Below are 18,959 nucleotides of genomic sequence, written 5' to 3'. Positions count from 1 at the left end.
AGTCTTATCACTGTGTTATATATCTTGACTTTTAGCCTGATTGGCATCTTCTCACCACATACCACTCCAGCTAACTTTCTCCACTTTCCCCATGCAGCTTTTATCCCAGTGTCAACTTCAGCCTCACATCCTCCCTCTTGGTTTAAAGTAAATCATAAGTATTTAAACTTTTCTGCCTATTTTATAATTGAGCCTCTTCTCTCTTGTATTAGTATGCTGTCTCTATCTGCCTTACTACTCAGCAAAACCTCTGTTTTATCCACATTCACCTTTAAACCTCCCCTCTCTAAAGACTCCTGCCAATATCCAACCGTTCTCTATACGTCCTCCTCATTTCCAGCAGTAATCACCAGCTCATCGGCATACAACTCCCATAGCTCTTCATCCCTGATCTCTTCACTCAACACACCCATGACCAGCACAAACAAAAATGGGCTTAAAGCTGACCCCTGGTGTAATCCAACACCAGCTTCGAAGTTTTCTGTTTCCCCAACACTTGAGTATTCTCAATTCAAAGTTTGTTTAGGGAAAGTTCCTTTAGAAATTTGTAAATAAGGGTAATTTTCTTGTAGTTTTCTTTCAATGAGAATTTTGAAGTGAAGACTGCTAAAAGCAAGTCTCAACTAATTTGGGCCAGATAATGAATTTACCATTCATAACAACAGTAAGTTTATGTCATTAATATACACAATGCAATATAATGTTATATTTTGAATTTTGAGTGAAAATGAGTAGTATAGGAATCTGAATGTCATAGTATAGGACTTAGGCTACGATGTAGTTAGTGCTTTTCAAGTCACCTAGGCTATACGGTCCCTTGTGGTTTGGAATACTGTCCTTATTTCAATGTGAGTCATACTAAAATGGTCTATGGCCAGGATCATTAGATTCATTATTATAGCAGTGAGTTGTGTAGTTTGCATTTGTGAAATTTTAATTGTTGTTGTGATATTTGATGATAAAAACAAGAAGTTACTGGCTAATGGTGACGGCCATATTGGAATAAGTCACGCAGTAGCCTGTCCTGAATGGATCAGTAGTAAGACAGATTTACTCAATCATTGGCTAGCCTAACAGAAGCCCAATCCTTTGCTAGAATCTCAATGATTATTTTAACCTTCTTTATTAATTTTCTTTGAGAAGATTGCTACAGCCTATCCAGATGTATTCAAAATAGGACGAAAGGTTACTGTGGTAGGACACTCCCATGTAAAACATCTAAGTCATTTTATGACAGGATGTTTTGGCAAGAGTGATGTAAGACTGAAGCAGGCCTTATATTATCATACTTTCGGAAAATTGGGGGCAGTGTGTGGCAATTTACTGGATCCTGCACATTAGAGGAAATTATATAGATTTATATGATGACAACCCAGATTTTGTAAACAAGATCAAGAATAAGATTTAGGAGCTAGTAGCAATACTGAGAAGGTATTTATAATAGTAAGGTTACAGTGGTTAGTCTAGAGATTCGTGACACTACTAGAAATATGCCTAGATCTAGGTCTGTGATAACCAGCTGATCAAAAAAGGTTGAAACCACTATTGGTACAGGTGATATCCATAGTATTTCTTCATTGAGAGACTCCTTGAACGAGTATTTGCAGAAGGTCCAGCAATTGGATAGTGAAGTATTGAATCTAACTGATTGTAGAGGACAGGCTGACCAAATTATGATTTGAACAGAATAAAGCCTACAGGTAGGCACTGAAATTCATAGACTAAATTCCTCTATTACAACTCTTCTAGCCGTAAGAAGTGAACCTAGTGCACTGATATTGCCTACCAAAGTCAAAGCTAATGCAAAGCTACCTAAATTAGACCTCAGACATTTCTATGGTGATGTATCCGAATGGAATTCATTTTAAGAACTGAAGTATCAGTGCACCAATGTACTGCCTTCGAAAGTATAAAAAAGTTTTCTTACTTGAAGGGCTAATTGGAAGGTGAGGGTTTGGAACTGATATCTAGTTTTAAATTAGGAGATATATTACAAGCAGTCAACTTGTTAAAAAAAACCTATGGACAGAAAGAACTGGAAGGAAACAGTAATGATAGACCATTAAGTTACACAGCCAGGAACTGGAATCAGTTGGAAATTTTGACCCCTAAACATTTGACTCTTGGAAAAAAGCTTAAGTCCTTCTTAAGGGAAGTAGTAAATTGAGAAGAGATCTCTGGTGACCCTTCCTATGGACAGAGGGAGTTCACCGAGAAAAGATTCCTATGTGTCCAAGTTGCGTGACAGCCTATGGAAAATATGGGAGAGGGATTATTTTACAACCCTAAGATCATTCCATGGAGTAGGAATAATGTACAGGATAGGGGAAGTAGTCCTCATTCATGATGAGGGGCCAAGGAGCAAGTGGAAGTTGGGCCAAGTAGTCAAGTTAAATATGGGGTGAAACAAGGTACCAAGAGTGGCTACTTAAGAAGAGCTTACAGCCAGCTATGTTATTAAGTTATTGTTACGGACCGATATCCATGCAGGTTCTTTATTGCAATACACAAAAAGGATTCAACACCAACAATTGAAACTTACAAATATAGAAAAAAGCACAATCAAAACAGAAATTTATTTACAAGCTTATTTATAAAGATAAATGCAGAATTGTTTCTTCTATTTACATAACAAAATTAAATCTGACAATATTTAAACAGTGCAACAGGGAAATAGGAGCTGGCTAATTTTGCAGCTGTCGAAATCAGTGCTCGAAGCGAGAGCTTCACAAAAAGGGAATAGAAGAAACTTCAGATGGCTTCTTGACTTTGTGCTGCAGGAAGAAATGTCTTAGTCTCGAAACTTGAGGGGCGGATTACTCCTTGAAACCCATTTGTAAGACTTTTCTTCTCTGAAAGGGTTACTTAACATCGAGATCTCTCTCTCTCTCCATCTACGGACTTCACTTGTTTCAATTCCCACTCTCTCTCATGCGTCCTCGTCCTCTATTATCCTTCGTCTCTTCCTTCTTCTCTTATCACTGATGATCTGATTCTCTCTACTTCCTCAGTCGTATATATATACGTTGATCTCGGGGCGGGGCTGAAAAGGGCGGAGCCTAACCAGAGAACGTCATCGTCTCTCAACCGGAACTTTTTAGATGGATCTAGACGAAATGTTACATCATAATATGCGTTCCAACACGCGAGAGAGTGCCTCCTTGCTGCAGACCTACTCGAAGATACATTTTCCTTTCCTTTAATATATGTTTTTTCACTATAGAGCAATTACCATGACACGTTACCCCAAAAGAAAAAAATGAAATCAACTGGTTTTATTATTTTCAAAGGGAAACAAGAATCAAGCAACAGGGGAACAATTCTGCATAAAGCTTCAAGGCAGTTAAACAAGCACACTTCTCAATTCATACACTCAACCGTACAAACACAGAAAACAGTCATCAGGCTACTCATTCCGAAAAATCTCTAGAGGCTATCAGCTATAACATTATCCTTTCCCCTTATATGTATTATCTTAAGGTTATAGTCTTGTAATTCTAAACTCCAACGCATTAGACGTTTATTCTTATTCTTAAACCTTTTCAAATAAACTAATGGATTATGATCAGTACACAAAGTTAAAACAGAACTACTACGTGCAAGGCTGTAAGTAAACTAAACAATTCCTTTTCAATAGTTAGATAATGCTGCTGCGATTTATTCAGTTTCTTTCAATAATAGGCAACTGGATGTTTCATTCCATTCACGTCTTGTAACAAAACCCTTCCTATGCCAATATCACTGGCATTGATCGCTAAATTAAATTCTTTATCAATATCAGGTAATAATATAACTGGCTTGTGAATCATTATAGCTTTTAACTTGTTGAAAGCTTCTACACACGAGCCATCAAATTCAAAACTGCGTCCTTTCCTAAATAGATTAGTTATGAGAGCACTTATTTCTGAGAAATTTGGTACAAATCTACGGAAATACGAAATCATTCCGAGAAATCTCATGGCCTGCTTTTTAGTTGTCGGGATTGGGAAATTTATGATAGCTTCTATGTTCCGATCTCTTGGACAGATTTTACCAAGACCTAATTTATGCCCTAGATAAGTCATTGAGGCTTTCCCAAATTTGCATTTCCTTAGATTAAGAACAAGATTCACTTTTGTAAGGGCTTCCAAGACTCTTGCTGTAATCCTTACATGATCCTCCCAAGTTTCTGAGATTATCACAAGATCATCTAAGTACACGACACAGTTGTTGATGCCATTTAAACCCTTATTCTTTAACCTTTTGGATGGTACTGGCTCCGTTCTTCAAGCCAAAAGCCATAACTTTGGGCTCGAAACTACTAAATGGCGTTATAAAAGCGGATATTTTCCGGGCTCGTTCACTTGAAAATACTTGCTAATAACCTTTAACTACATCAAGGTTTGAAATAAATTTGGAATTTACGATCCTATACAAGTAATCATCAATCCTGGGTTAAGGAAATTACTTTGTTTAGTTACACTGATTATTTTCCGGAAATCAATGCACAATCTATCTGATCCATCTTCCTTTATCACCAGAACTACTGGGGAACTACTCCATTCTCTCTTGCTAGGAACTATCAAATCATTATGTAGCATGTAACTGATTTCCTTCCTCACAGATTCTGCCTTTTCTGGACTCATATAGCTTTGCCTAATGGGTTTTGCGTCCTGCAACTCAATATCATGTTCTGAAATATTGGTTAGGCCTAGTTTGTTACTAATAGTTTCAGGATAATTCACTAAAACTATGTATTTCCCTCAATTTTTCCTTTTCTAAACTGCTTAAAAATGTCTAAATTCTTAAGCACCTCGGAGTTTTCCTCAAAACTAATTTCTTTCTGTGACTGTTACTAAAGGCACGGGGCGTTCGTTAGATTTCTTGAGCAAGTTTACATGCAGCCACTTTACTTCACGCTTACCCATATCGATTAAATAATTTAGATCTCCCTTCTTTTCTAAAATTGAAAAAGGACCTTCGAACTTATAAGATAAAGAGGGACCTTCTTTCTGGACAAATACTAAAACTTTATCTCCCACAGAAACTTTCTCTTTCGCTCTAAGATCATGTTTTCTCTTTGTTTTCCCTTGACTTAAACTCCCATTCGCCTTTGCCAGTTGTCAAGCATCTCTTAAATTGTTTTTTTATAATACTCTAGATTAGTTATGTAGTTCTCTTTACCTTCTCTAAACATTAAATTATATTTTAAGATTTCCAAAGGCCTTTAAGCGGTGTGACCGAAAACCAGCTCGAAAGGACTAAATACAATAGAGCCAACCGTAAAGCTAACAAAACAAAGGGTAACTTTTCCTACCAGTCATGTTCAAAGTTATTACACAGTTTTCGTAAACAACTCTTTAACGTTTGATGAAACCGCTCCACAGTGCCTTGCGATTCACGGTGATAAGGTGTAGAAGTTACGAGTTTAATACCTAACTCTTTCATTATATCATTGACATATTTGGATACAAAATTACTGCCATTATCACTCTGTATAGTACGAGGCAGACCAAAGTTAGAAAAATAATCTAACAAGCATTTAACTACGGTCCTTGCGTTGCAGCTTCTTACGGGTATCGCCTATGGATAGCGAGTTAGTCTATGAATAATTGTTAACAGATATATATTCCCTCCCTTACTTCTAGGCTATGGTCCAACCATATCGATAACTACATTGTCAAAAGGTTCGCCTACTGAAGGAATATTACACAACGGAGCTCTGGGAATTACTTGATTCGGTTTTCCGGCAATTTGGCATTCATGACAGCTTAAATCATACCTCTTCACGTCAATTATCTTTTTAGGCCAAAAGTACGCCCTACTAATACCTGAAAGTTTTATTTACTCCAAAATGTCCTTGCTCATTATGCACTACCTCCAAAACTAGTTGACGAAACTTCTTAATAGGAACCACTAATTGTTTGGTGAATTCCTCTTTACTACCTGACTTAGGACGAATACCGACACAAAACTTCGTCTTTAAACAAAACGTTTCCTTACACACATTATCGAGATCATCATCTAGATCACATTAAATAATTCGGGTTAGTGTCTCATCCTCTCTCTGAAACTTGACTAGCTCATCCTTATTCAAAAGGTTAGTGCTTAATTCATCACAGTAATTATTACTTGATTCCACTACATCGAGAAAATATTATCACAAAAATGATGCATGAATTCATAACGCGTGGACGTAAAAAAAAAGTATTTTTCAAAAATTCACCATAAATCGAAATATTGTGCTAGAGACTTCCCGTTAGTTGCAAACGAAGGGAATTGATTGTTTATTACTAGACTGAAAGTGTTTTAGCTTACAATTGCATGTTTTGACTATTTCGGTCAAGTTAAAATTGACCAGGGGTAGAATTTTTTCAATTTATCGTGATTTATATGACAATATTTCAAAACTGATAAACGCTACAACCCTGAGTTATTTTTGTTTCACTCTGCATGAAATTTCGCACGTTTTCATATGTAAAACTTTGTGGAATGGCTAATATAAAACGGGGCAATCATTAGGACAAACTGATGAAAGAATTTCTGAGATTTTCGGCAGAGTTACCGCGCGTGGACGTAAGTAAAAGTGTTTTTCAAAAATTCACCATGAATCAAAATATTGTGCTAGAGTTTTCCAATTTGTTGCAAAATGAAGGAAGATAATTGAATATTACTGGAGTGTAAGAGTTTTAGCTTACAATTGCGTTTTTCGACCATTCTGGTATAGTTAAAGTTGACCGAAGGTTGAAATTTTGGCACTTATCGTGATTTATATGAAAATATTTCAAACCTGATGAAAGCCACAACCATGAGTTATGTTTTGTTGTATTCTACATGAAATTGCGCACATTTTTATGTAACGGCTAATAGAAAATGGTGCAAACATTACGACAAACTCACAAAAGAATTTCTGAGATTTTCGGCCGAGTTACCGTGCGCGGACGTATGGAAAAAGTGTTTTTCAAAAATTCACCATAAATCGAAATATTGGTTAGATTTTTCCAATTTGCTCCAAAATGAAGGTAAAATATTGAATATTACTAGAATGTAAGAGTTTTAGTTTACAATTGCGTTTTTCGACCATTTCAGTCGAGTCAAAGTTGACCAAAGGTTGAAATTTTGGCACTTATCGTGATTTATATGAAAAAATTTCAAAACTGATAAAAACTACAACCATGGGTTGTTTTTAGATGTATTCTACATGAAATCGTGCACATTTTCATATATAACGCTTTGTGTAACGGCCAATATAAAACGGTGCAAACATTATGAGAAAGTGACGAAAGAATTTTTGAGATTTTCGGCTGTTACCGCGCGGACGTAAGGAAAAGTTTTTTTTTTTTTTTTTTTTTTTCAAAAATTCACCATGAATCGAAATATTGTGCCAGAGACTTCCAATTTGTTGCACAATTAACGTAAATAATTGAATATTCCTAGAATGTAAGAGTTTTGGCTTACAATTGCGTTTTTCGACGATTTCGGTCGAGTCAAAGTTGACCAAAGGTTGAAATTTTGGCACTTATCATTATTTATACGTAAATATTTCAAAACTGAAAAAAGCTATAAACTTCGGTTGTTTTCTGTTGTATTTTACATGAAACTGCGCACATTGTCATATATAAAAGTCTATGTAACGGCTAATATAAAACGGTGCAAAAATTCCGACAAATTGACGAAAGAATTGCTGAGATCTGTCGTTGATGCTTTTTAGTGAAAGAAGAAAGAAAGTCGAGCATGCGAGCCTGAGTAACGCTTGTAAACAAAACAACAGCTTGATCCGTGAACTCCCAGCATCCTTCAAGGCTCTTGATTTAAAATTTTTGCACACTAGGCCTATAACTATTTGTCCTTGATTTAAAAAAAAAAAAAAAAAAAAAACATTTTGTAGTCGACGTATCGTACATCAATTAAGCACCCAGCAGAAAATTTTAGTTGATGTATAATACGTCCAGTCGGCATTTAAGGGCTAGTTGATCTTAAAAGATACCTCTCGCCTATCTTCTATATAAAGATTTATCTCAGGATATACGTTATCTCTGAAGTTTTCTAACAATATTAAGTTCTTGAGACCATCAAAATCATCAACTTTACCAGAAGTTAACCAATCAAAAAACAGCCTTTCTAACTTTTTGCCGTATTCTAATACGTAATATTCTCGTCCTTTCTCAAACTTCTAAATTTCTTACTGTATGCCCCGGTACTAACCTGTATGCAATAGGAACCGTTTCTTTCACAATATCATAATCTTCACATTCCTCCTTAGACATGCAACTATACACAGTAAGCGCCCTCCCACACAAAGGTGGCTGTAAATATAGTCCACATTTCTTTAGGAGAGCCTACTCTTTCCATTAACTTCTCAAAACACATGAAATATTTCGTTACATCTTCCTCAACAAACTTTGGTACTAATTTCAACACTGCACTCATACCTAAACCACCAGCTTCATTTTTGTTTTCGCCTGCCTGACTGTCAAGAGTACTTTGCCTTAAACGAGCAATTTCCAACTCATGCTCACGTTCTTTCTCTCTTTCTTCCTCCTACGTTACCAACATTTCTCTCTCTTGCTGCATTTTCATTACTTCTCTCTCTTGCTGCATTTTCATTACTTCTCTCTCAGCTGTTCTTTCATCTCTCTCATACTTTTCTCTTTCTTTCCTTTCAACACACTCATTGAGATAATTCCCCTCTAGACCTAGAAGCTTACTAGACTCAATAAACTCTTTCATCATCTCACTCATTCTGCTTCTTTCTATATTCTCTCTATTTCAATCTGTTACGGTGCTGAATATCCTAGTAAGGTCGCCAAATGTCACGGACCGAGATCCGCTCAGGTTCTTTATTGCGATAAACAAAAAGGATTCAACACCAACAATTGAAACTTGAGATACGAATAAAGAAAAAAATCAAACAGAACAGAAATGTAATTACAAACTTATTTACAAATACAAATGCAGAATGGTTTCTCCTATTTACATAACAAAATTGAATCTGACAATATGTAAAAAGGGGAAAACAGTGCAGTAATGAAATAGATGCTGGCCAGTTTTGCAGCTGTCGAAATCAGTGCTCGAAGCGAGGGCTTCACAAAAAGGGGACAGTAAAAACTTCAGACAGCTTCTTGACTTTGTGCTGCAGGAAGAAATGCCTTAGTCTTGAAACTTGAGAGGCGGGTTATTCCTTGAAACCCATTTTTAGGACTTTTCTTCTCTGAAAGGGTTACGCAATGTCGAGATCTCTCTCTCTTTCTCCGTCTACGGACTTCACTTGTTTCAGTTCCCACTCTGTTTCTTGCGTCCTCTTCTTCTCTTATCCTCTGTCTCTTCCTTCTTCTTTTATCACTGATGGTCTGATTCTCTCTACTTCCTCAGTCATAATTATATACATACGTCGATCTCGGGGCAGGGCTGAAAAGGGCGGAGCTTAACCAGCAAACGTTATCGTCTCTTGACAGGAACTTTTTAGAAGGATCTAGACAAAATGTTGAGTATCCTCGAACAATCATGAGAGCAGACACTTCTAACACATGTGGAAATCCCTCCTTGCTGCAGTCCTACTCAAAGAAGATACATTTTCCTTTCCTTTAATATATGATTGTTTTTGGTATAGAGCAATTACCATGACAGTTATAACCCCGAGAACTTTAGCAGGAGATTGAAGGAATTAACCTGCAAAACAGGATATCTAGCCAAGCACCTCCTCGAGCAGAAAGACTGCTCAGATAGCTGCAGAAGCCCGGAAGGCATTTATAAAAACAGTTTTTCTTACTGGTGAGTATGTGGAAACTCCGACAAAAGAGGTTGTACTTTACTGCAAGTTGTAATGTATTTCTGCATATATTATCCTCTTTTATGTGAATAGATATGCGTATTGTATGAACGGAAGATATTGTTTTGTTGTATTTGTATTTAGTTAGGAAAACTGTTATTTAGTTATTTTGTGCATTAGTTTGTAAGTATACATGTAATAGCTTTTAATTACCAGCTGTCAGCTGTTTTGTTGCTACAGTAGTTAGCCAAATGCGTTTGGTTGTTGGTCAGTCTTCCTGAGAGGTTTTCTCGCTAAATCGACCGGAAGGTGAGGTTGTGCAGAAATGACTCATGGAACTCAGTCACAGTTAAGACAGCATACCTGTGGTCCATTAACCTGCACACTTGAGTGTTCTCAGTTTAAAGTTCGTTTAGGGAAAGTTCCTTTAGGAGATATGCATATACAGAATAAGGGTAATTTTCTTGTGTTCTTTGAATGAGGATTACGAAGGGAGACTGTGCTAAAAGCCAGTCTCAACTAATTCATGTCAGATAACGAATTTACCATTCATAACAATGGCAAGTTTATGTCATTTGTTTACTCATTAATATACACAATGCAATGTATTGCTACATCTTCAATGTCGAGTGAAAATGAGTATAAGAATCTGGGTGTCTTAGTGTATGACTTAGGCTATGATGTGGTTAGTACGTTTCCCTCCACGCCCCCTTTTATCTGTAGACAAATTTTTTTCTCAGATTTGAAAAGAAAATAAAAAAAAAAACTTTTTGGTCCACTTACTAAGCATGAATGGCATTAGTGAGATATCTGACACCACACTTTAAATGTTACAAGATCTTGGAATACATGGCTAGTGAGATATTTGGAGCTACCAGATCTTGAATACAAGGTTAATAAATATTTGATACTGCTTCTTGGCTACCAGATCTTGAATACGTGGTCAAGTGATTGAGGGTGCAAAACATAAATCCCCTTCAACGTTTAGGCAGTTTCTATACTTGCTTTTGATAGCAACGAGCGTGGAAAATGGAGTTTCACATAGATGAGTGAATCCAAACATTGTTAGAATCCGAAGAGCCAGACGTAAGATCAGAGGGTAAGCAGGATGTTACTTGATCCAAACGTCTCCAAATCCATATCTTTGAAGTCTTCTTTAGCTGTGAGCTGTGGAGTTGAACTTCAACTCAAGGATCTCCTGGAGTTCATCAGCAACATCAGCTACCTCAGCTACCTCATATTGAAATGGTTTCCTGATGAATTTCCAGACTTCACACTTCTCGTCTGTAACTGGGAAGTATCTGATGAATTCAGATTTTAAGTCACTAACAAGAGTGATTTTTTTTAAAGTCAGAGCCAAAGTTACTGTGAGCAGCAGCAGAATCCAAGTTCCTAAAATAGGATGTATTTCCCTGCTGAATTCGACATTTCCAAAGGTCGAGTTTGGCCATGAATGCTTGAATGGTCTCATAATGCATGATGATGTTGATGTTTTCCCTGATAGTTTAAGGTTCATATCATTCAATGCTTCAAAAACGTCCACCAGGTAAGCTAGAGTTATCTGAAAGCCATCAGACTGGAATTTTCTGGAAATATTGCTACTTCTTCTCATAGCTGAGAAAGACGTCCAAACATGTTTCCTTATGATAGCCATTGTACGTTCGTGTGAAAAAGCAAGGCTTCATCTTCTGACTCCATATCCTTACACAGCAGTTTGAAGAGACGACTGTGCAAGGCTCCAGCTTTGATGAAGTTGACTACCCGATAGCCACGTTCAGGACATCCCTTATTTCAACAGGCAAAGTTCTGGATGCTAAGGCTTCACGATGAAGTATGCAGTGTACACTTATTACTGAGGAATTTTTTCTTTCACCTTTGTGACAAAGCCAGACCGCAGACCAAGTATGGCTGGAGCTCCATCAGTACATACTCCTACCACTGAGTCCCAAGAAAATTTATTTTCATAAAAAAAAATTAGATGAGTGATAAACAGCTTCTGCTGTTGTGCAACCTTCCATGGAGTTACAGAACAGAATTTCCGTTTTTATATCGTTACCTGACAGAACGAGCATACTTCAGTAACTGACAACACTGGATAGTAAAAAAGGGGAACGCCCTTACTTGGTCGAGAGTTTGATCACTGATATCTTGAGACAATTCATCAATCCTGTTCTTGACTATATACTTTGTAATGACAATACTTTTGCATTATTTCATAAAATTACCTTTACAGTACTGCCCTACGCTCTCGGCAAGAAATTAGCACATAACTGGAAAAATGCATCTTTTCACCTGAGGCTCGCGGCCCCCCTGGAAATCACCCACACTCCCCTAGTGGGTTGTGCCCCCCAGGTTAAGAACCACTGGGCAATGTGTATCACTCTTATACCAGTGATTATGATCAGATAAGCGTCTGATAATTCTTATGATACAATAAGGTGTTTAAAGAAGCTTAGGATATACCGCTTCTTTCAATAAAGCTATCGCTCGTTTATGATGCAAATTTATATTTTCCTTTTGCTGGGTTATGGAGAAATCCTGTGAATTAGAGGCCGAAGAACGGGAACTGGTAGATTACCTATATAAGTTGGAGAGAGAGATTTTTCTTTTTTCACTGGTTCCATACCTTACCGATCAGAGTATGCATTTTTTATGAACAAGTATGGATAAGGGGTCGGTTAATGTTTACAATTAGCGATATCGTTAGTTATAACAGAAGGGAAATGAGAGGTAATGAGAAAGCAAGAGAAAGGTCAAGTAAAAAACGAAGAGGGAGTTTAGTGAAAGTAAGGAAAAGACAAGTCTTAATATAATTAAATTCTTTTATTGATCAAATGGAAAGAAAAGATGACATTTTCTCATAAAAGAAAGAAGAGAAGAATAACTTTTTCAGCACAGCTGGATTTTGATCTTGAAGCAGATTTTTCATGAACTTTGCAAAGTGAATTTGGTTGGAACCCCTGCCATTCTTGAAATATCGTGTTTGACCATTTTACTTTGAACGTTTTTATCGATCTGTCTCGTGAAAGTGAAACGAGTACTTACGAGTTCAATTTTTCTCTTGGAGAGGGTGGCGTCATAGACCATGGTCGCAGCCGTGCAGAAACCTTACTGAACCCATTTCCAACTGCATTCGGATTTTGACTGTGCTTGTCACTTTTTACATCATGAATATTTCCCGTGAGAAGTTTCAATGTTGATAAGTATGAGGCAGTTCTTATCAGATGGTAAAGAAAACGTTAGATTTATCTGGGATATGATCAAGAATGAGCAAATACCAATTCTATAGTTACCCAGATTTTGTTTTGTTTTTGCCAGTGGGATAGTTACTGATTGACTGAACAATGAAATACACATAAAGGGCTGTAGTTACAAAATATATGGCTTGGAATGACAGGCACAGGCAGCAATTACGTAAAAAAAGCCTTATTACTAGGGATAAATGCTACTTTTCCAAGCCCTCCTTGCCCTAGATCTTTCACCAGATTCTAATGCCACCCAATACTCTTAGTTTAAAAATTATGAAAATGATAAATGGCCTCCAATCTAATGTTGATGAGAAAGAACATGGAGGACAGAAAAATCCAGAATTCTATTTAGTTAAGAGGATTCCCTTAATTCCATTTCCGGTTTATTGCGTTTTAATGATTAAGCTCCCCCCCCACCCTCTCTCTCTCTCTCTCTCTCTCTCTCTCTCTCTCTCTCTCTCTCTCTCTCTCTCGTCTCTCTCTCTCTCTCTCTCTCTCTCTCTCTCTCTCTCTTTCTCTTTTTTGCTCGCAAACGGTTCTTCTACTTGTGCTCAAATAACATGGAAGTATTCGACTACTAAGGCTATTCTTACGGTCTAATACTTTATTGATGTCAGAATAAATTTCAAGATGAAAGTGGTAGTTCTTTAGGTTCTTTTAGTAGAAATAAGATCATTTACTGATTGAGAACTAGGACAACAGTTACCAATAAAAGAAAACAGACACAAGTAATGTCTTTAGTTTTTGTATTGGAGAGCTATTGGATAGGATGATATGCTAAATATTTGATAATGTTTCTCCAAGATATTTACAAATTTTGACATAGAGAAGATTTAATTAAAAAAGGGCTCCAAGAAAAAATATTACTTGTGCTGTATATCCGTGAAGGGAAAAGGCAACCTTTTCCTTAGTCGCGGATATATTTCCACCAAGAAAAGAAAAATTACTTTAAAATTAATTGAAACTAAGTTTATTCTTATGTTCAACGTGCAGCAGTGAAGCCCTTGCAAAAGAAAGTGTAAATTTTAGTTATATCAAGGATCTCGTATCAGTTAACCTAATGCCAAGCACTTAAAAACTTTCTAATATTCCAATATATGTGGAACCAATACTAAGATTCATTGCTAAGAATTCTACCTCATAGAAAAAGAAAATAAATGGGATGACTTGTAACTTAGGTGACAAGACCCACAGATGAGAGAAATTTTTATCAAATGTCTAATGTTTTTTTTGTACATTGAAAAAAAATATGTTCTGCCTCTTAAGATACAAAAACATATAAGGAGCTAGATGAAAAAACAATTCTGTAAGTGAAGAGGAAATGGAGACGTTGCTTATAAATCAAAAAGTATCATATTAAGAGCCAATATTATGCGTTACCGAAAAATGGTTCACGCAACACAGTTGTTAAGAGTTGAAAAAACTGAAAAGGGAACGAAGATGTTATAAAGAGAGGACAGCCTGAGCTATTTCTCGCAACTCACTAGATTAAAGATTGATGAGCTCTGGTGACATCAAATGAAATATATACAATGGAAAGCTGGATAAGCCTTAGAAAGATTAAGATAAACATTATGGAGTATTAAAAGAACAAGCATGCAATGTTGTTGGGTATGAATTACGATATCTTTACTCTTTTGTTATTTCGCTGTGCCTTGCAAGATTCTCTTTTTTCATAGATATCATCTCCTCGGTCAGTCTCCAAATCATCCTTTTATATCCAGTTTTCTTTCATTACTCCCATTTACCTCGAAGGGTTTATTCAAAGTTTTAAGGTGGTTCTTTTCCTATTGAAACATGACCCACTTAAGGTGAACAAAAACGTTTCCTCTTTATGTCTCTCAGGTAAGATATGATATATTAAAAATAAATCTTATTTGGGAGGAAATTTAAAGATATAAGGTTTTATCTGCGGAAATAATTTTTTTTAACTTCAATATTTTTGGATATATTAGTATTTGAATAGGATTAGGGTCGGGCTGTGCCGGGTCGCCAAAATTGAGCCCATTTCCAGTAAGACTTTGCTTCGCTCATAATTATGCTTTGGTCTGGCAGGAACTGTGTTGCTATGCGGACATGGATCATGGCATGGCAATGAAAGCATATTTAAGATCTTATGACTAATAAGGCGCCCTAAAGGAGATAACTCGCGAAGCTTAACGTTAAACCATCAAAGGTTAACATAATTTAAATGTAAATTTATGATATTTTAAAAATAAATCTTATATGGGATAAAATTTAAAGTTATAAGGTTTTATCTGTTGAAAGAATTCTTCTTTCACCTTCAATAATTTTGAAGATATTAGTATTAAATACAATAGCGTTAGGACGGGATCATGCGTGACCGCTAGAAATATAATTAAAACATCATTTAAATATGAATACATGAAATTTTAATAATAAATCTTATATGGGATGAAATATAAAGCAGTAAAGTTTTATCAGCCGAAAATTCTTTTCTTTTATCAACAATACTTTTAGAGGTATTAGCATTTGAATAGCGTCAGGGCCGGATTGTGCAGGGCACCATGAAATCCAATAATCAAAACATTCAAATGTGAATTTATGATATTTTATAAATAACTCTTATCTGGGATGAAATTTAAATATATAAAGTTTTAACTGCCGAAACAATCGTTTTTTTTATCTTCAATGCTTTTGGAGATATTAGAATGTGAATAATGTTATGGCAGCTGCGCCTGGCCACCAGAAATGGAATAATTAAAACATAATTTAAAAAATGAATTTATGATATTTTGAAAATAAATCTATATATCTATGGGATAAAATGTAAAAAAAGAAGGTTTTATTTCCCGTAAGGATTTTCCTTTTATCTTCAATATTTTTGAAGATATTAGCATTTGAATAGTATTAGGGCCGGGCTGTCCTGGACTGCTAGAAATGAGCCTGTTTACAGTAAGACTTCGCTTCACACATAAACTCTTTTTAAATGTGAATTAATTATATTTAAAAATAAATCATACAAGGGATGCAATTTAAAGATATAAGGTTTTATCTGCCGCCAGAAATTAATAGTTTCCAAAATGAACAAGAAAAAAATGCGCTGTATAGCACATAATCAACGCCACCGAAAACAGATCTATCTATCTTTCGGTTATTCTCTGTATAATGCTATATGAAACTCAGCCGACTGCCGTGGCCATGGCTGTTGCGTTGCTAGAAGCACGATATGGCCAACTTTAACCTTAAATATAATAAAAACTGCTGAGGATAAGGGCCTGCAATATGGATCGTTTGATGATTAGAGAGTGGATGATTAACAAACCAAATGCAGCGTGAGTAGCTTTTAAGATCTGAGGGCTGACAGAAAAAAGTGCGGATAGACAGACAATGGGAGCAAATAATTTCTTTTTAGAAAATTAAAGAATTGACACCTCAGTGGCAAACAATTGCCCGCATGAAAGCACAAGAAAGTTTTCATGAAGGTTCATAGTCCTCAGCGGTCCTTCAAGTCTCTCTCTCTCTCTCTCTCTCTCTCTCTCTCTCTCTCTCTCTCTCTCTCTCTAATAAATGGCTTCAAGATATGCAACTGAATCACCAGAGCAATAAGCAATTATTTTTTTCTTAATGAATTCTTCATGCTTTTTTAGGGTAATGCAACTAGCACTTTCAATTATGTTTATACTAAATAATGGAAAAAGACAGCTCTAAAAAGGGGAGTCACACAGTTCAAACCAGCTTCTTGAACAAAATTAAGAGCATAAGACAAACAGCGCGTGTCAAAGTTTGAATATATGAATTGCAATTTGATCCGCAGAGAGTCTTGGGCATTACTCCAATTCAAAACAATTTAATTAGACCGATGCAATAAGATTCAGGTGATGAGCAATGCTACCGAAAACTGTATTTCTTCAGTGACAAAATAAAATAAGTAAACTAATTATAAGCAATGCTTTATTCCTCAAACCATTAAAAAAATATCAATAGCTGCACACAAAGACCAAGAAAGAGCAGAGAACAATGGAAATGGTTCACAATTAATTGTTTTGACAACTGGGTTACTCACAAAACTATCAAAAACATTAAATGAGGGTTCATAACCTTATACAATAAAGTCTAGGGAAGTGGTGCAAGATTGCTTTACGTTTTATCTGAATGGTAATTTTTGTTCTACACCCACATACATGGCTGGTAAGGTTATATAGAAACCTCACCTGGTATGCTTCGGTGGTCATCAGCATGCAAAGCAGACCAGAAAAATCGATGTAGATTGGAAATTATTTATAATTTTTTTGTGAAAATAAATGCAAACCTGAATAAAATTATAATCAAAAACAATAATCCAAATCTTTTCATGAATCTCAGTAAGCGTATATATTAAAATTTTTAAATTATCCCCTTGGTCTGAGGTGTAGTTTTGTTGTTCTCAGACAGTAAGTACGATTTAGGTTGCTAGTCCCATGCCCTTTACCATGCTTGTAAACCATTATGGTCGACTAACAACTAGTTACACATTTTAGTAATTATGTCAACATACAAGCAATGTGCATCGTTACATAGTTATGGGTCTAGTGGACTATATGATCACCTACTAGAATCTCCTTCAAAACGAATCCTCTAATGAAATAAATGTGTTTTTTGTGAACTAATGTACATCACTCATTATGAAAAATTGCTGAAGCCTGATCTTTATCACATATTATACACAGAGTCAATATTCCCTCTAATAATACCACGGAATCATTATGCATACTAGGAAAAGGTTGTATTACCCAACTTCATAACAAACCCTTAGTCAGACACAAACCTTAATCATCCCAAAATATCTATACAAGTCCCTACATAAAAAAGAAAACATATTAAACTTCCGATCAAAGTGAAGAATATCAGCAAAAGAAAAATGAAATACCCCAGTGAAACTGATATTACTGCTTGGACCTGAGATTTAATCTCATCTAGCAAGGAAAGAATTATTCTTCTCAATATTTGAAATCAGCAACAGAGCCTGGGTTCTACCCCCTCCCTCTCATTGAGGATTGCCTAGAAAGTATAGGCCAATCCCTTTTCCTAAGTAAGATTGATCTGGAAAAGAACTACTGGCAAGTCCCACTGGCTGAGAAGTTGCACCCTCTGACAGCCCTCATCAACCAGGATGGGCTCTATCAATGCCTGGTGATGCCCTTTTGCCCCAAGAATACTTTTAGCTGCTTTGAGAAGCTGATGAACTTTGTACTAGCTGTGATTCCCAACTGCGTGCTATATCTGGATGACATTGTCATCTATGCTCAAAACTGGGAAGAACAACTCCACATTTTGACCAGGCAATAAAGGCTCTCAGGAGCACTAACCTGGTCATCAATCTGAAGAAGTGACAAGTTTGGGGTGTCCAAGGTTACGTACCTGGACATTTGGTAAGAAGAGGTAAGGTGATACCCAAAAATACAAATGGTACTACCATTACTATTCAGGACATGCCTTACACTAAGACGAAGAAGGGAGCCCAACGGTTTCATGCTTAACGTTGGCAGCTCCGTAAACAATACCTTTAATCATGTCAACATGATTTTGAGGAAGATCACAATATTTTTCAAATTACTTAGGGATGACGCTATCATTAAAGCGAAAGGTCTAATTGTTACAAAGAAAGATAAACCATATCCAAGCGCACTCACAACATTTTCACTTATTTGTATACTAGATAAGTTAACAACACAATCTTGACGTGCACAATTAGTCCAATCACTGCTATCAATAAGATATTTTTAGGTATCTGTCAAGTTTTCTTTTCAGGGCATCTGTTGTCCTACGTAGTTTTTCATAAATTTCCCGTCGCTGCGAGTCCTTCCAATCAGCCGGGATGGAATGATTGAAAGAGATCCTTGTTCTTTCCAGTTCCTTGAATTTTTCCTTCTCTTCTTGCTTGGCGGCTGCTATGTGCTGTTTCAACATCATGGCACTAAATTTATGGATTTATCACGTTCCTAACTTTCGTGATTCAGTTA

General features: G+C 36.2%; 1 protein-coding gene across 1 annotated transcript in view; it reads right to left on the bottom strand.

Moving 5' to 3' along the window:
* Positions 1-317: 317 nt before the first annotated feature.
* LOC135202952 (uncharacterized) overlaps positions 318-18,959 on the bottom strand; it is a 33,476-nt gene continuing 14,834 nt past the window's right edge. The window contains exon 2 of the mRNA XM_064232451.1: positions 318-481. Coding sequence (XP_064088521.1) covers positions 318-481 — 164 coding nt within the window. The remainder of the gene's footprint in view (positions 482-18,959) is intronic.

The sequence above is a fragment of the Macrobrachium nipponense genome, chromosome 24 (genome assembly GCF_015104395.2).
Source record: "Macrobrachium nipponense isolate FS-2020 chromosome 24, ASM1510439v2, whole genome shotgun sequence".
Classification (NCBI taxonomy): Eukaryota; Metazoa; Arthropoda; class Malacostraca; order Decapoda; family Palaemonidae; genus Macrobrachium; species Macrobrachium nipponense.
Note: the sequence above shows the minus strand (reverse complement) of the source record. Positions and strands in the feature narration are given on the sequence as shown.